Genomic DNA, 18,797 nt, shown 5'->3' with positions numbered 1-18,797 from the left:
GGATAGGTTGCTACTACTGCTGGCAAGTGGGTTTCAGGGACCTTCATACTTTCCATTAAGGGTCATGCAGCAAAATGATCAGTGTACTGTGGGAATGGCCCTGGAGTACTATCGCTACCCGTATCCTGGTATACGTCCCTTGCCCCGTCTACGCTACACTGTAGAACAAGTACAGGGTCATGCCACACCGGAGGTGCTTACATACCCACACCCACCCTCAGGCGTGCTAGCTTTCATGCACTAGACTGTCCATCAGGAATGTGCCTCAGGGCTTCAGATGTGGACAATAGAGGGGTTATGGCACAAAAACACACATGTATCTGTGTTCAGGCTCAAGTGTAGATGCCCCTACATACACACACAAAATGCAGCTTTCCTTGTATACCTATCATCTTACTGTATTTGGGAGAGGATATTTCCTTTCTTTCCTTGTGTATGATATATCATCCTAATCCTCTCCCATATATGGTATTTCCCTCCTGCTTTGTTTCTTCAAATATTATTTTTGCATTTTATACTGTTTTGTTTTGTTTTTTAAACAAACATTTAAAATGGTGTAGATCACATTATCTTAGAAATACTTTGTATCTGAAGTTTTCCTTGTTTGGAAGAAAATTCCTGTAAAGGCTACACTAGCTAAGGAAAACTAACCACAAAAGGAGGGATTCTGAAGTGATCATGCTCAAAGTATAACTTACAAACATTAAGAGGATGGCTTATTGTTTCTGTGTTGGATGCTGGCATCCTTTCTGCTGCCACTGTTCCCACACATACAAATCTTGTTGTTCTGTGTGAGCTGTGTCTCCACATCATGACTGTAGCAGCCTGTATGGAACTTGTAGGGAGAAGCACAAGTTGCAGGAGGGAAGAGTTTGGAGGAGGCACCAGGAAGTCAGTCTGTGTGCACATGGCTAGAATGTTAGCTGCAATAGCGGCATCTCTGTAAATATTTCTCTTAAAAAACACCGTTAGTTTACACACATGGAATCTGTGCATTTAATTAGCCGGAACACAGTACTAACAATGATCTAAGAGGAAACTATTTTACTAAAACTTTTAAGACACACATCATCTTCGTCAGGCTATAGGAAATGAAATGCGATAGAACGTTATAGAAAATCTTGATTAACACTATGTGTCAAACTCCGCCATAGAATAGCAGAGTTCCTGTTGACTTAAACTGGACTTGCAGGGGTACAATGAAGGCAGAATTTTACCCCCAGTGCCATAGGATTCTTAAAGGGACAGTGTCTTGTTCCTACAAAAGCATTACAACATAAATCAGAAAGGAAATTGAAACTTAGAAGTTAAAGTCACTGGCAGAGAATGTTATCTCTGGATATATTATCTCAGGTTGATAAATGCTGATGAAGCTGGGATATTAAACAGGAGATGTGCCTAGTTCTTACATACAGTAAGTTCCTTTATACAGCCAAAGGGTGTAAATGGGCCTTAGTGTAAATGAGAATTAGGCTCACTAAGGTTGTGCCAATGTTCTGTTTCAGCAATTTTTAACTAGAATAAGAGGAATAATAAGGATTTATTTAATCTAATGAATGTGGATGCTGTAGCGCAACAGTCGTTCTCTGTACTGCTGTTGACCTGCTGCATTCTGATGGCATAGAAAACACTCATTGTGCAATTTGTCCACAGAGACGCCATTGTAGTAAATGCATTTTTGTCCTTTTATTTGTTATTGTTTCTTTGATTGGCTGGCACAACACATTTGTTATAGTATTATGCTGTTAAATATTACTTGGACCATTCAAAAGCACCCTGACTTTTATTGGCATTCGTGTAAACTGTGTGCAAGTGTCTTTGTTTTACTGGATTTGGAGTTTGACAGTTTTTTCAAAGGATCAAATCCTAAAGTCTTTAACTTGGGCAAATCTCACAATGACACTTGATTTGGCATAATAAGACCATTGGGCCAAGGACCTTTGAAGGAAAATGTGTTTTTAGTGTAAGTGTAATTCAACACTGAATGTGCATAGTTTAGATTTGTGGAAGATAATACCAGTTCTGATCTCTTTCCCTATAAATTATTATTTATATCCCGTCTAAAATGTGCTGTGCCCTTTATACAACAAAGAAAAGACATGGTCCTTGACTTGAAGAGTCCAAATTTAGACATAACAGGTGGTTTGGAAGAGCAAGGAACAAGGGAAAGAAGAGTTGTTGGATGGGAAGAAAGAACAGGAAAACTTAAGTTGTGCTATATTACTGTGTGCTAAATTAATTAATTTTTTACAGATTAGTACACACAAACTTTTGGTATTGACATCATAACAGCTGCTATATGGCAATTTATCTTATTGCAGAGCTGTGGACAATTTTGGTAATACAGAAAGAAAAAGGTATCATTGTAAAATGAATTAGGTTCCTTTAAGTTAATAGCACTGATGCTCTTCTGTTTTACATTTTGTCCTTGACTCCACTTGCTATGAGTTAACACTTCTTCCTTAATGGCTTTGAACGTTTCTAAAAATTTTAAATACAAATCCAGCCATCCTGGGAAAATAGAAAATAAGTGTAGCTTGCCAGAGTTGCTTTAAAAGGGGGGCGGAGGGGACATCAATACGTATCCGTTGGAGAAGATTTTAAATTTGTGACTTTTCATACAACAGAAATGTATTTTATTCCCTTATACTTTCAAAAATTTTCTTCAGTTGCATTTTTTATAGACTTACGTTAATTTTTGAAGTGCCACAGTCTTTTGAAACAACTCATTTTGTGATTCATGGGCTAATACGCTTTCATTACAGTGATCTCCAAGCAAAGATATAAATAAAATGCATGTTTGTGTGGCATTTGATGCAGCTAGAGTGCCAGTTTAAGGATGCTTGCTATACTACACTGTAAAAACATTGACTAAATAGCACTTCCATTTAGTATACTAGTGACCTTGCTGTTAAATAAAGACAAGTAATGGATGCAACATTCAGATTTGCCATATCTGTTTGATGCAGCTGCTGACTTCTTGAAAGCATCTGTTTTCAGTGTAGCATTTTTAGCATTCAGCATACAGCAATTAAATAGAGCTGTCCAAACAATGTTTTATAATACTAATGCTACTGTGCCAAGTATGTGTGGATAAACAGGAGATTGGGGCAGAGTAAACATTCTGTTAGGGGTATGGATGCTGTGTTAAATTAAATACTGATGTATGTGTTCAGACTACTCAGCTATATCAAAAAAGGCTGTTTATTTTAAACACTAAGCATATAATCTCCTCTTGATGAGTACATGTAGCTCCTGTTAGTGCTAATGAGAGTTATGTGTATGCATTAGACAGAAGAACAGATTCCTTCAAGATTAATGCCATAGGTTTGTACAGAACGTCTAGAATCAACACAAGCTGTTTTCTCCTGCAGTGAAAAAATAAACAGAAGCATGTTTACAGTACATTCCCTCTTAAGAAAGATTGTCACCAGCACCTTAGGAGCAGTACACAGGACATACACACATTATCTATTTTAGGTACTTATATGGCCCCCATTAGTATCCGAGCTCCTCACTATGTTTCATGTATTTATCCTCACAACACTCCTATGAGGCAAGGAAGTACTACTGTCATTACAGATGGGGTACTGAAACATGGAGAAAATAAGTGTCTTGCCCAAGGTCATACAGTGAGTCTGGGTGGAGCAGGGAATTAAACCTGGACCTCCCAAGTCCCAGGCTGCCACCCTAACCACTGGACTATCCTTCCTCTCTCTTGTGGATGGGCATACTGGGTATGGCATATTCACCTTTCACTGGGCTGGTTGAAAAAGGCAAAGAGGAGAGCAAGCATGTCACTTTCAGGTGCAGGGCAGAGAGAGAATGCCATGAGTCCTGAGCAGTTCTCAAAGTGAAGAAAAATGTGGACATTGTGGTACTGAAAATAAGGGTGGAGAGAGGAAGCCACACACACATACCCCGGAGGTGTCCATATAATCTGACACGGGTGTGGGCAGTTTCTGAGAAAAGGAAGGGGTGTTTCTGATGCACAAAAACTAGTCCTTTTCTCCAACTCTTCAGTGGGATGGAAGGAAAAGTGGTCTTTACACACATAACAAATGCTGACTTTTGGAAAAGTTCAAGTCAGTGCCTAATAGAAAAATGTCTGCAAATAGTCATTTGAACTTGGAAACTAACTTTGATTCAGCTATGTTTGCAATTTGTTCATTTTCCTTTTCAGCAGGCATTTCATTGCTCAAGCTTTACTAGCATCAACTGAGTGTTAAGCTAAAATGATTGAAAGGGAGTTTTGAATCATTCTGCTGCAATATATGAAATTCAAAATTCATGTAATTTTGGTTACATAAGTTACATAATCATTTAACAGAAACAATACCACATGACTTATGTAGCTAAATGCCATGGCGGGACTATTTAAATTGAGATATTTACCAGAAACTGTTCACCTGCTGTTTGGATAGGAAAACAAATTTAGAAGACAACAGAAAATTTCAAAGCAACAAGCAGAGTCCGTGATCTGTTGCCCCAGCAAATAGATCATGTGATTATGATTCAAAAGAGCAGGGTTCTTTTCCAAACTGTTATTTGTCTGCTTGGTAACCTTGAGCAAGTCACTTCACCGCTGTGTGCCTCGGTTTCCCCACTTGTAAAATACAATTATCTCCTTTGTAAATGGCTTTGAGATCTGTGTGTAAAAAGTGCTATATAAAAGCTAGCTATTAGAATGTTATTGTCAACATTTAACAAACAGGCAGAATTCAGCAGTTGCATTATTCATCCTGAATGTTTGCACTCAGCGTTAGAAATCCTACGTGGGATGATATGCTGTAGATTTTGGTGTTGTATTTGCCAGTTTATATTGAAGCTATGAACCATCAAGACTTGCAAAAAGTGAAGGAAATACTACTCATTGATATACTGGAGAATTGGTGGTTTTATGTTTGTTTCAAATGCTGTCTGCAGATTATTTCTTGTAAGGATGGAAGGAATAAACCTTAATCAGTATTAAGGAGGCCAAGCCTTGCTGAAGTAAAATTATGCTATTTTAACAAAAGATTTCTTGCTTCTCTTCTAGATGGTGACAAGGCTGATATCTCTGCAAGTTTATATCCAGACATAAACATTATTGCTGGAGCACTGAAGCTATATTTCAGAGACTTGCCGATTCCTGTAATCACCTATGAGACCTACTCCAAGTTTATGGAGGCAGCAAGTAAGAATTGCATAACAATTCATATAATTTTTTATTATATTTTCTCCTAAAAATGTTTTTTTATAAAAAAAAAAAAAAAAAAAACTCAAGCCTTTCTAACAAAGTGGAAGCAAATACATTGCTTTGTTCATTGCTCTTTCATCATTTTCCTCTTTTAAATGGAATGTTTATATCAGTGTTGATATAGAGCTGTTCCCCTGCAGCTATGTATGGCTGTGTAAATCAGGGTAGCTTCTCTGGAGTCAAGGGAGCTACACCTTACACCAGCTGAGGATCTGAGCCAATCTGTTTGCTGTAATGGGAGCTGTTTATGCAGTTGTCTTAAAAAACACAGTTCTGCTTTAAGGGATTAAACCTTTAGGGATTAAACCTGCTTTAAGGCATTGGGAGATCCCTAGGGACAGGAAAGGAAGCATCTTTTCTCTATTCTATGAGCTACAGAGTAGTAATGGAGCCGTTCCTCAGCTGCTATTCTATTCACAGGGCAGAATAGCTGCTATTATGCTTGTTCCTTTACACACCCAAGACTAGAATAGTCAATGAATCCACCAGGTCCTGCTTTTCATACCCCAGGCCCAAATTGCCATTGTGAGGGAGCATGCAGTGAGCCCCTATGAAGCTGGGCTTTATGGGAAGCAGTGGATGCACATCCCCTGTATTAGTTCTCATGTTCTCTGCTCCCCTTGTGCAGCAGAACAGCACTGGCTCCAAAGCAAATCTGGCAGAGGAAGAAGCAGGATTTGCCCCCAAGAGTCTTTGTTAATGGTACTGTGTTACACATGATGACATTCCATTATAAAAACTTGCTGAAATGGAATTGCACTGGAACTAGGTTAGTGCATAACTCTGAAAAGATTCCAGAATAAATCCATTTAAGATTTCAAGTAAGAAATCATGCATTTTTTAAATAACTGAGTCCCATTGACTTTAAAACTGTACTTTAGAGCAAAGAACATAACGACGGACATACTGGGTCAGACCAGTATCTAGCCCAGTATCCTGTCTTCTGACAGTGGCCAATGCCAGGTGCTTCAGAGGGAATGAACAGAACAGGTAATTATCAAGTGATTCATCCCCTGTCGCCCATTCCCAGCTTCTGGCAAACAGAGGCTAGGGCCACCATCCCTGCCCATCCTGGCTAAAAGCCACTGATGGACTATCTTCCATGAATTTATCTAGTTCTTTTTTTGAACCCTGATATAGTCTTGGCCTTCACAACATCTTCTGGCAAAGAGTTCCACAGGTTGACTGTGGGTTGCATGAAGAAATACTTCCTTTTGTTTGTTTTAAACCTTCTGCCTATTAATTTCATTTGGTGACCCCTAGTTCTTGTGTTATGAGACGGAATAAATCACACTTCCCTATTTACTTTCTCCAAACGAGTTATGATTTTAAAGACCTCTATCATATCCCCCCTTAGTCATCTCTTTTCCAAGCTGAAAAATCCCTGTTTTATTAATCTCTCCTCATATGGCAGCCGTTTCATACCCATAATCATTTTTGTTGCCCTTTTCTGAATCTTTTTCCAATTCCAATATTTCTTTTTTGAGAAGGGGCAACCACATTTGAATGCCGCATTCAAGATGTGGGCATACAATGGATTTATATAGAGGTAATATGATACTTTGTCTTATCTATTCTTTTCCTAATGATTCCCAACATTGTTAGCTTTTTTGACTGCTGCTGCACATTGAGTGGATATTTTCTGAGAATTATCCATAATGACTCCAAGATCTTTCTTGAGCGGTAACAGCTAATTTAGACCTCATCATTTTGTATGTAACATTGGGGTTATGTTTTCCAATGTGCATAACTTTGAATTTATCAACATTTGTTGCCCAGTCACCCAGTTTAGTGAGATCCCTTTGTAACTCTTTGCAGTCTGCTTTGGACTTAACTATCTTGAGTAGTTTTGTATCATCTGCAAATTTTGCCACCTCACGTTTACCCCTTTTTCCAGATCATTTATGAATATGTTGAACAGCACTGGTCCCAGTACAGACCCCTTGGGGACACCGCTATTTACCTCTTTCCATTCTGAAAACTGACCATTTATTCCTACACTTTGTTTCCTATCTTTTAACCAGTTACTGATCCATGAAAGGACCTTCCCTCTTATCCCATGACAGCTTATTTTGCTTAAGAGCCTTTGTTGAGGGACCTTGTCAAAGTCTTTCTGAAAATCTAAGTACACTATACCCACTGGATCATCCTTATCCACATGCTTGTTGACCCCCTCAAAGAATTCTAATAGATGGGTGAGGCATGATTTCCCTGTACAAAAACCATGTTGAATCTCCCCCCAACAAATCATGTTCATCTATCTGTCTGATAATTCAGTTCTTTACTATAGTTTCAACCAGTTTGCCCAGTACTGAAGTTAGGCTTACTGGCCTGTAATTGCTGGGGTCACCTCTGGAGCCTTTTTTAAAAATTGGTGCCACATTAACTATCCTCCAGTCGTCTGGTACAAAAGCTGATTTAAATGATAGGTTACATACCACTGTTAGTAGATCTGCAATTTCACATTTGAGTTCCTTCAGAACTCTTGGGTGCATAGGCACTGACTCCATGGGTGCTCCAGGGCTGGAGCACCCACGGGGGAAAAAAATGGTGGGTGCTCAACACCCACCGGCAGCCCCCATATCAGCACCTTCCCCTCCCCCCAGCACCTCCAGATCGCCAGCGGCCCCACCAATCAGCCCCTCTCAGCCCCTCCCACCTGCCATGGATCAGCTGCTCCACAGCATTGAGGAGGTGCTGGGGGGGGGGGAAGGGGAGAGAAGCGAGGGTGCAGCCCGCTCAGGGGAGGGGGCGGAACAGGGCGGGAAGAGGCAGGGTTGGGGTGCAATCTTGGGGGAAAGGGTAGAGTGGGGTGTGGCCTGGGCCAGGGCTGGGGTGGGGGGCAGCACCCTCTGGTATACTAGAAAGTCGGCACCTATGCCTGGGTGAATACCATCTGGTCCTGGTGTCTTATTACTGTTTAGTTTATCGATTTGTTCCAAAACCTCCTCTAATGACACCTCAATCTAGGACAGTGCCTCAAATTTGTCACCTAAAAAGATTGGATCAGATTTGGGAAACTCCATCACATCCTCAGCCATGAAGACTGATGCAAAGAATTCATTTAGTTTCTCTGCAATGGCCTTATCGTCCTTGAGTGCTCCTTTAGCATCTCAATCATCCAGTGGCCCCACTGGTTGTTTAGCAGGCTTCCTGCTTCTGATGTACTTTTTTTGCTATTACTTTTTGAGTCCTTGGCTATTCTTTAAATTCTTTTTTGACCTTTCTAATTATATTTTTACACTTTACTTGCCAGAGTTTATGCTCCTTTCTATTTTCCTCAGTAGGATTTGACTTCCACTTTTTAAAGGATGCCTTTTTGAAGCATGGATAAGCAATAAGCATAATGTTCTTAACTATTGGCCATTCCCTTCCTCCTCGCCACACAGTCTTAATAATATCACAGGCCTCTCATTTACGCTCCTCTCTCTTTCTTCCCTCATCACATGAAATTCTTCAAGCTTGGCATTAATCTTCTAAATAACATGCCCAGATCAACTTACCAGCATCAATTTACTAATCTTTTAAAAAGCATGACAAAGATTTTTAGCCTTCTAAGGTTCAATCTGTTTGTGCTCCTACATTTTGATGAAAAATTATGTAGCAAATATAACTTTGACTTGTTTTGGAACATATAATGCCATATTCTTCTTATATAATTCCTGACTAGATAGTTGGACTTTGCCAAATAATATTTTAAATTACCATCACAATTCCCACATCACATTATCTACAATACAATACATGATTTTGTGATGTTGTTTGATTTTAGTTTCATTAGCAAATTTTTAGTACAGTCCAATATATTTGACCACTGCCTCAAAGGATATATTTAACTTAAATTTCCATTGCAAGGAACTCATGCAGCCTGTGCAGGGCTTGGATGTGAATTAGTATAGCTTACCCCCCCGTTGGTCATTGTGTACCGGAGGCCACCCATGCTGCCTATATAAGAACTCTGATCAGCATCTGCTCAGTGCAACGGCTGCCTGGCTCCTCACCTGCTAGGTGTAGTGCTGTGTTCTTGGAATAAAGCCTGATAGTGCTTCAGCTGAACCTGAATCTGTTGTGTTATCTTGTTTCATGACACCCATCTTTCTTTGACGGATAGTCCAGATATCACATAAAATCAGAGTCTAGATGAAGGGTAGATGCAAGTCAGAATATTAAAAATACTATAAGAGAAGGCTCAGGTGCTGTAGGCAGACATGCAGGCATAAAAGTAATTACACCAAGTCTCAGTTGTTGATTGCTTGACAGGTTAAAACCATTTTATTAGCTATCTTGGCATCCTTGCAAAAACGCTCCATATATAAATGTAATATTTATCCCCAGCTGCACATTCAAGAACTGGACTATACCATCTGTCCTTATAAATGATTCTGTAACATTATTGTAGCTTCTTGCATTATTGCCTATTTATATGTGTGTAAAACTACTGATGTTAATTCGGTTTTGTGTTTTACAGAAATCTCCAATCCTGATGAACGATTAGAAGCTGTCCATGAAGTATTGATGCTACTTCCTGCTGCGCACTATGAGACACTTAGATATCTAATGATTCATCTCAAAAAGTAAGTCAGTTTGCATGCAGCATAACCCTTGAACAGCTTACATCTTTCTACTTTGACACAGAGATATAATAGAAAGCAATTATAAGCCTCCAGCCCAAAGGTTAAAACTACACTGCTACAAATAAGATGAGAATAAACAAGCAAGAAGAGTAACTTTGCACTTACACAGCATAGTGCCTTCCATCAGCAAATCTCAATATATGTTAGAAATGTTAATTTAGTTTTGTAATGACCACACACAGTCACAAAAGAACAAAATACAATAATTTTCCTATGTGAGACATAATAAATAATTAGGTTACACTTTGTAATACAACTGTAGTTACAGATGTAGTTAACAACTGTTCTTTGTGTATGTGTCAGGGTGGACCTCATTGTAGGGGATCCATGCAAGACTGGAATTTCTCTAAATAGTTGTGTCCATCAGGGCCACACAGGGTCTCCTTGGGCTTCCATAAGTGCATTAAGGGTAAACCTCCCTCATTTTCCTCTTTCCACCAATGGGAGTCAGATGGAACCTGGCAAGTATCCGACCCACTAATTCTTATTTTTGACTAAGCCTTCTGAAAATCCTCTTTAGAACTCTTCTGATGACCTTGATTTTTGACTGCTGTGATCACTTCGACCCATCTGGACTTGGTACTGACTGACAGCTAAACCCCTGTACAAATCCCCCTGTAGAGGGGTCCTTAGCATGGTGGACTCAAAACCTGTGGTCTTCACATACTGTCCATCCTATGATGGCCTAATTCTCTTAAAAGATGGCCACAGAAAGTTCCTCAGCTGTCTAGGAAAGTCTCACATTCTCAGCAGATGCTCAGTGTGCATGTCATTCTCTGCTAGGACATGTGAGACATGAGGCTGAAGCTCCATCTTCTGGAACAATCCATGAAGGTCTCCTCCGACCCTGAGGAGACGAGCTCTAAAATCCTGCTAGTAGACAAACCAACATCATCCAGTGCCCCATTTAGCAGACAAGCTACCTTGAAGACTAGCACAGAGAAAACAGCACTGACACCCCAGCACCGAAGCTGACCTCAATATCAACAGCATCAAAATGGGCACTAAGACCTCCAGTGTTGAAGTCCAGCATGTAGAGGGGCTTCTTGAAACACAGAGGCAAAGACTCCAGATGGAGCTTAGCATCCTCCCATAAGGACAGACAGCACGAAGCCTCTGGAGATAAATCCATCAAGCCCAGCACAGTTCAAGGGTCGGGGAGAATGAGCTGCCTCCAGTGCCAAAAACCCCGCTGGCACCAATCGGGGCTCCAGTGATGCAACCCTCAGCATCAAAGCCAAACACAGAGAATGAGCTCAAGGGAGAACTGGAACAGCCATCAGTGCTGAAGCACCTGTAGGTACCAATACAGACCCTGGTAGTGGGAGTGCCATACACTTTGATGCTGTCTCTGGAGATCTACCCCTCCTCACTGTCACCAGGGCATACGTTCTCCCCCTCTTCAAGTAGTAAGCCTTCTCTTCTGAGATCAGCAGTCAACACCACAGAATAGTTTGCTGGCTTCCTATGCAGGACCCTGCCACTATCAGTCACCATGGCCCTACTGGTGTTACTGGGGTCCACCATCTCGTGCATCAAAAAGCCAGTCTCCACTACACTCAAGGAAGAGGTCACTCTCCCCATCAGCATCTCTAGCCAGACCACCTACACTGGAGTACCAGGAGGAACCAGATCCAGGGACAGAGCAACACCAGTTCCCTGTATCACCACCAAAGGCCCTCATCTTCATCTCCTGACAAAGCAGTATCCTCAGCACTGGTACCAGGAGCTCATGACTATAAACACTCCAAAATTTCCATGTGAAGACTGTTGAAACTCTGGCGATGGAGATGGCAATGATAATCAGAGAAATCCCACAAGCTATTTGATATAGTGTCAGCTTCTGGTCCAGCCAGGATTGTCTCTCATAAATGGAGGACTGCTTGACCCACTTAAGGGTTTATGGCAGATGCTGTCTATGATAGCATCCACTGCGAAGCATATCAAGAAGAGGAACCAAATATCTCCAATGGGATTTGAGTACTTCTATACTCACCCATCCTGGGTTCTTTAGTTGTGTCAGAGGTACAAGAGAAATCTAAGCTGAGCAGGAGTACCCCCAAGGATACCAAATGGCTCACCCTATTTGGGAGAAAGTCATACTCCTTTGCTTCTTTACAGCTGCGTGTAGCTAACTGCCAGGGATTTCTGACACAGTATGACTTCCTAACATTGGGCAGGGTGTCACTCTTCCTTGAAAATGTCCCACACAAGAGCAGGGAAGAGCTAAGAGACATAATTAAGGAAGGTCAATTAGCAGCTATGATGGATGCTTCCAACACCTCAGCAAGATCGTTGGCCATTGCATTGACAATGCAGAGAGAATCATGGTTCCAAGCATTGGGTATTCCAAGAGAGGTACAGGACCCATAAATATATAGCAAGTGCACAGACACTGCTCTGCAGAAGCAGCAAAGAGTCCTGTGGCACTTTATAGACTAACAGACGTATAGGAGCATGAGCTTTCATGGGTGAATACCCACTTCTTCGGATGCATGTAGTGGAAATTTCCAGCGGCAGGTATAAATATGCAAGCAAGAGCGAGTAAGGCTAGAGATAACGAAGTTAGTTCAATCAGGGAGGATGAGGCCCTCTTCTAACAGTTGAGGTGTGAACACCAAGGCAGGAGAAACTGCTTCTGTAGTTGGCTAGCCACTCACAGTCTTTGTTTAATCCTGATCTGATGGTGTCAAATTTGCAGATGAACTGAAGCTCAGCAGTTTCTCTTTGAAGTCTGGTCCTAAAGTTTTTTTGCTGCAGGATGGCTACCTTTAAATCTGCTATTGCGTGTCCAGGGAGGTTGAAGTGTTCTCCTACAGGTTTTTGTATATTGCCATTCCTAATATCTGATTTGTGTCCATTTATCCTTTTACGTAGGGACTGTCCAGTTTGGCCGATGTACATAGCAGAGGGGCATTGCTGGCATATGATGGCGTATATTACATTGGTGGACGTGCAGGTGAATGAACCGGTGATGGTGTGGCTGATCTGGTTAGGTCCTGTGATGGTGTCGCTGGTGTAGATATGGGGGCAGAGTTGGCATCGAGGTTTGTTGCATGGATTGGTTCCTGAGTTAGAGTTACTGTGGTGCGGTGTGTGGTTACTGGTGAGAATATGTTTCAGGTTGGCGGGCTGTCTGTGGGCGAGGACTGGCCTGCCACCCAAGGCCTGTGAAGTGAGGGATCGTTATCCAGGATGGGTTGTAGATCACTGATGATACGTTGGACAGGTTTTAGCTGGGGACTGTATGTGATGGCCAGTGGAGTTCTATTGGTTTCTTTCTTGGGCTTGTCTTGCAGTAGGAGGCTTCTGGGTACACGTCTGGCTCTGTTGATCTGTTTCCTTATTTCCTCATGCGGGTATCGTAGTTTTGAGAATGCTTGGTGAAGATTTTGTAGGTGTTGGGCTCTGTCTGAGGGGTTGGAGCAGATACGGTTGTATCTCAGTGCTTGGCTGTAGACAATGGATCGTGTGGTGTGTCCGGGATGGAAGCTGGAGGCATGAAGGTAGGCATAGTGGTCGGTGGGTTTTCAGTATAGGGTGGTGTTAACGTGACCATCACTTATTTGCACCGTGGTATCTAGGAAGTGGACCTCCCGTGTATATTGGTCCAGGCTGAGGTTGATGGTGGGGTGGAAGCCGTTGAAATCGTGGTGAAATTTTTCCAGAGTCTCCTTCCCATGGGTCCAGATGATGAAGATGTCATCAATGTAGCGTAGGTAGGGAAGGGGTATGAGTGGACGAGAGCTGAGGAAGCGTTGTTCCAGGTCAGACATAAAAATGTTGGCATATTGTGGGGCCATGCGGGTGTCCATAGTGGTGCCACTGGTCTGGAGGTATATATTGTCATCAAATTTGAAATAGTTGTGTGTGAGGATAAAGTCACAGAGCTCAGCAACCAGTTGCGCTGTGGCATCATCAGGTATAATGTTCCTGACAGCTTGTATTCCATCTGTGTGTGGGATGTTTGTGTAGAGAGCCTCTACATCCATGGTGGCTAGGATGGTGTTTTCTGGAAGGTCACCAATGCATTGTAGTTTTCTCAGGAAATCAGTGGTGTCACAGAGATAGCTGGGAGTGCTGGTGGCGTAGGGTCTGAGTAGGGAGTCCACATATCCAGACAGTCCTTCGGTGAGGGTGCCAATGCCCGAGATGATGGGGCGTCCAGGATTTCCGGGTTTGTGGATCTTGGGTAGTAGATAGAATAACCCCGGTCGGGGCTCTAAGGGTATGTTGATTTGTTCCTGTGTTAGTGTAGAGAGTGTCCTGAGTAGATGGTGCAGCTCTGCACTTGCTAAAAGACTCAAAAGCCACAGAGACTGTCCCTTACAGGTTCATCCAAATTCTCATCCAAAGCAGGAATTCAGCACCAGGAAGACTGACGCCTCCAAACAGAAAAGACAGTCTGGAACAATATGGACCCAGTAGAGGCACCAATACTGAAAATCCTCAATTATATGCAGCTCCTAAACCAGGCTGGACTAGCATTTGGTTCTCTCAAGGTCCATTTAACAGTTCATTTCCACCTGCTATCAGCTGGCTGGAAAGTCTCTCCTTCTGAACATCGAGGTGCACTCTATCAGGGCACAGGCTGTTAAGCATTATACCCTTGACATGGCAGTCATGGAAGACACCATGTTCAGGAGGGCAGTGCTACAATCATTGTGGCTGGAACTCCTCACTTCAGACGTTCTGAGAAGACACTCCTTGCCAGTCACCTACAGTGGGATCCACACTGACACATACTTGAAGAAAGAACGGTTACTTACCCTCCAGTAACTGTGTTTTTTCTAGATGTTGTAGTGTGTGTTGCTCCAACGACACATCTCCAACACCACTTTTGAAGTCCTAGGGTAACGGGTTTTGAATTGCAAGGGAATTGAGGTGAGAATTGCAGCTGCTGCACCCTTTATGCCCTTGAGGAACGAGTACAAGGAGTCACAGGGCTCATGTATGGCCCTGACAGACACTGCTATTCAAAGAAATTCCAGTCTCACGTGCCTAGGTACATGTGCACCGACGATGGGATCCACACTGATTACATCATCTCAAAGGACCACAGTTACTGGAGGGTAAATAACCATTGTTTACAGTGTAATTATCCTGTGATTATTCTTTTTGATAAAATAATTACTACTAATTCTTTCTAACTGGAAGTTTAACCACATGACTGAATCACTTCAGTGTCATTCCTAATATATATTTTAAGAATCCACATATGGCAACTATATTATATTTATACTGGAGTTATCAGTTTTGTGGTGAATTTTCCATTTATATGAATAAGTAGCATTTAAAAGTTTTCCATAAGCAAAACCACGGTGAAATTGCACTGTAATTGCTGTGTAACTACAGTGAGATTACAGTCACTAAAGTGTAACCAAGATTGTATGCTGCAACAATGTCATTATCTAACAATGCTTGAAGCAAAACAGTCCCATAACATAACGCTACTATATATTAGATTTTTCTAGTAAAGAAATTGCTACTTACTTATTTTATTTTTTCCTACTTTAGGGTTACCTTGAATGAAAAGGAGAATTTTATGAATTCTGAAAACCTGGGAATAGTGTTTGGACCTACTTTAATGAGACCTCCAGAGGACAGTACTCTTACTACCCTGAATGACATGCGGTACCAGAAGCTAATTGTGCAAATTTTAATAGAAAATGAAGATGTTTTGTTCTAAACAATGAAGAAGTAACTTCATAGCCACCTGCTTTGAAATTATTAGTTTAAAGGAAAACCAACATTTCTTTATAGTTTAAAAAAAAAAGAAGAAGAAGAGAAAGTTCCTGGGCTGCACTTCACTTTCTGCGATATTGCAGATGAATGCCAAAATGTTTAATAAAGCCTATGTCTTATAGACATATGCCTCTTTTTTAGGGAAAAAAAAAGTCAGAAAAAATCCTTTACCTTGTATCTTTTGCCTTGCCTCATATGTATATTTGTTTTGAGAAGCTGCAAACACTTTTACTAACTTAAGGAACACAAAACATATTTTAATATGACTAAAGAAGCAAAAAGGTACTTAATCAGTGTTACTTATATACAGCTATACATTTCCCCACTCTGTAAGACATAATTGTGTGTGTCAATTGTGAAACAGAACCTATATTATCAAGATATTTTACTTTAATTAGCTGCTAGAATGGCATTTTATTTTAGCAAACAATAATTCAATGTGATGCATTTTTTCCATATATCCTCTCCTGCATTTTTGTTATGATATACTGAAAACATTTACCACTAGTGCAGTATTATCCTGACATACCTCTTTTATTGCAAATGTTTTAAAAGAAAGACTTCTTTTTTTAAAATGTGTATTCTAACTTTCTTTAGGTTTTTGTTTATATTTTAGGCATTCTAAGATTGTATAGTACATTTTTAGTCATTTGGTATTTCTAACAAGTATAGTCTTATCATTTTATTTTTTCCCATCCAAAATGTGGTGTTGAAAGTTTTCAAAAGTCTGGTGGTAGTATCAGTTTCACATGCCAGATGTTTCTTGGAGTACAGTAATGTGTAAGTTAAGTGATGCTGGGACACTGGATATTTTCTGGCCTTGTTGAAAAGTTAGCACTTTTGTTTTACTTAATTATGATTTTTTTTGTAAAAAGCAATTTGTCATGTTTCTGTATTTATAAATGTACAGTAAATCTGCTGAAAATGTGAGTATTTCTCTTGAATGTGTTTTCTGATGGTTTGTTTTTAAAAACAAGAATGTGTAAGAAGTATGGGAGTTGGTACATTTAAATTTATTACCAAATTTTTTATTTTCCTCCTCTCACAAATATTGACCTACACGGTTCGTAATCTAACTGAAACATATTTCTAATGTTAAAATGGTTTCTCAGCATGAGATTTTTCTAAAAACATAGACAGGCAGCATACTTTACTACCAAACTGAATTTTCAGTATGAAAAGCTATAAACTCTCTTTGTGATTGTATGGATCACATGCTTGGTAACTCAGTGATAGTTTTCTGAATTATTTCAGGGAGCATAGCTTTCTATTCAAATTGAAAAATGAGTGTAACTATGATAATTAAGGGGGGAGGGAATACTGTAAATGTGTTGTTCTTTAGAGACATTTTCAAGGCCTAGGTAGATTAACCCAGATTGCACAGCAGATGCTAAATAGTTCTGATTTGCTGATACTACTATAGATTTGCCTAAATTGTACAGGTTTATTTGTTGTAGGTTCTGTACTAAATATTGTCATAAAAATGATCTGGAAATGGCTTTATTTTGTGAAGTAAAATATGCTTTGTAATTTATGATAGTGTAAATGGAAGGAAAATCCCATTAAATGTGTTAAGAGTTCTGGCGTCTGTTGTTTTGACCATATAGTAACCTGGGAAACAAACCAAACTCAGTTTCTGTCAGTCCTCCCATCATTGCTGAAAAGTTCATTATTGGTAAAACTCAAAACTAGTTTTACTGTCAATAGTTTTGAACTGGTAGTGGGATGCTCATACTCCTGCAGCTTCCTTTCTGAGCTCTGCCACCAAATTTCTATTCTTAGAAGGTCAAGTAAGCAGAGAACCAATATATCCCAATCAACTATACACACAATGCCTAATCCGTGACACCAAAGCAATTTTTACTCTACTCGCTTGCATGCAAGAGTTTGAAGATGACAATTTTCCTTCATTTCTATTCAGACGGGATTTTGTTGTTTAAGAGAGCGCTCTGTTTTACTGATCCTTTTGAGTTCAAGAAAAGGTGAGCGAAGGTCTGCAATCCTACCTTTGACTGCTTCACCTCTCCCTACATAGTGTGAATTGGTGCCTTTGATATACCTCATGCACTGAGTGTCAAACTATTGTAGAAGGTAGTGCCTTTAGAAATATCCATTTAAAAGCAGCTTTGGGTGGAGAAGGCCTCTAATTTATACTATGGATGTTACTTTAAACGAGAGGGAGGTGGAACCAGAGGGAGAGGGGAGTGCAATTATTCTTCTACACACTCCTAATGCTAATCTGGAATTGATGGTTGGTCTCTGCCTCAGCTGGATGACAGGTAGCATCACCTATGGAATGTGAAACTCCAGCCCCCCTCCTGCCATCTCCCTGGTTAGAGTTCTAATTGAAGCAAATGAAAAACAAGCAGAGCCTGCTCCTGTGAAACAGAATGTCTGCCAAAGAACAGAGCCTGGCAAACAAACTTCCGGAAAGCAAGAGTATGCGCCAATGTGGAGAGTGAGCTGGTTCTGACTGGATTATACCAAGTCTCTTGGTCTCCTCTCACAGAATACAGCAGAGCCTGATGCTGTGATGGCTCCCTCACCAGGCACTGCTAAAGAGTGGTGAGAGCAGTTTGCAAGGTGTCCCAGAAGATTCCCCTGTGGCATGCATCACTTCACTGTTGGACCATCTCCCCTCAGGGGACACTAGAAGCAGGTGAAGCCTCTGCTCTAATAAGAGTCCGTTTCATCAGCAGGTGTTGCGGAGGTAAGAACAGTAGCATAGCTGAGGGTAAACATGGGTAAAGGAAGAGGACCTGCTTCTCACTGCAGGAGTAGGGACTTCAATTTAATTAGTTTATCCACTTTTTTTTAAAACCACAACACCACTGGGCGTGACCTTGCACATGTCCCTGTCCCTGAAGAAAGCTGTTGTTCAACCTCCGTCTCCTTTAGTTCAGAGTGCTCTATCAGCTCACTGCACATTCACCAGTACTGCAGGCACTACCACTCTCAGGTTTCTGCCATTCAGATGCCCTTGTGGCTTCTACTTGTATATGATTGCTGCTACTCCGCCTGCAGCCTACACCACTCCCCAGCCTCAAGTGTCTTTCCTGTGTGTTAGCAGACGGGGCAGCAGTCATGTGACTCCCTACAATAATACTAATGCATATTGGACCTACTTACATCAGCAGAGAAACGTTTCATTTTTTTCCCTTCTGTTTCTTGGTGGTGGT

The 18,797-nt window shown here is 40.9% G+C and overlaps 1 protein-coding gene across 1 annotated transcript in view; it reads left to right on the top strand.

Moving 5' to 3' along the window:
* Positions 1–17,198, top strand: part of CHN2 (chimerin 2) — a 215,555-nt gene extending 198,357 nt beyond the window's left edge. Inside the window, exons 11-13 of the mRNA XM_065400226.1 lie at positions 5,039–5,176; positions 9,708–9,813; positions 15,391–17,198. Coding sequence (XP_065256298.1) covers positions 5,039–5,176; positions 9,708–9,813; positions 15,391–15,562 — 416 coding nt within the window. The 3' untranslated portion in view covers positions 15,563–17,198. The remainder of the gene's footprint in view (positions 1–5,038; positions 5,177–9,707; positions 9,814–15,390) is intronic.
* Positions 17,199–18,797: the final 1,599 nt, after the last annotated feature.

This window comes from Emys orbicularis, chromosome 2, assembly GCF_028017835.1.
Source record: "Emys orbicularis isolate rEmyOrb1 chromosome 2, rEmyOrb1.hap1, whole genome shotgun sequence".
Lineage (NCBI taxonomy): Eukaryota > Metazoa > Chordata > Testudines > Emydidae > Emys > Emys orbicularis.
The sequence above is the reverse complement of the archived record's forward strand: the minus strand, read 5'-3'. Positions and strand labels throughout refer to the sequence as shown.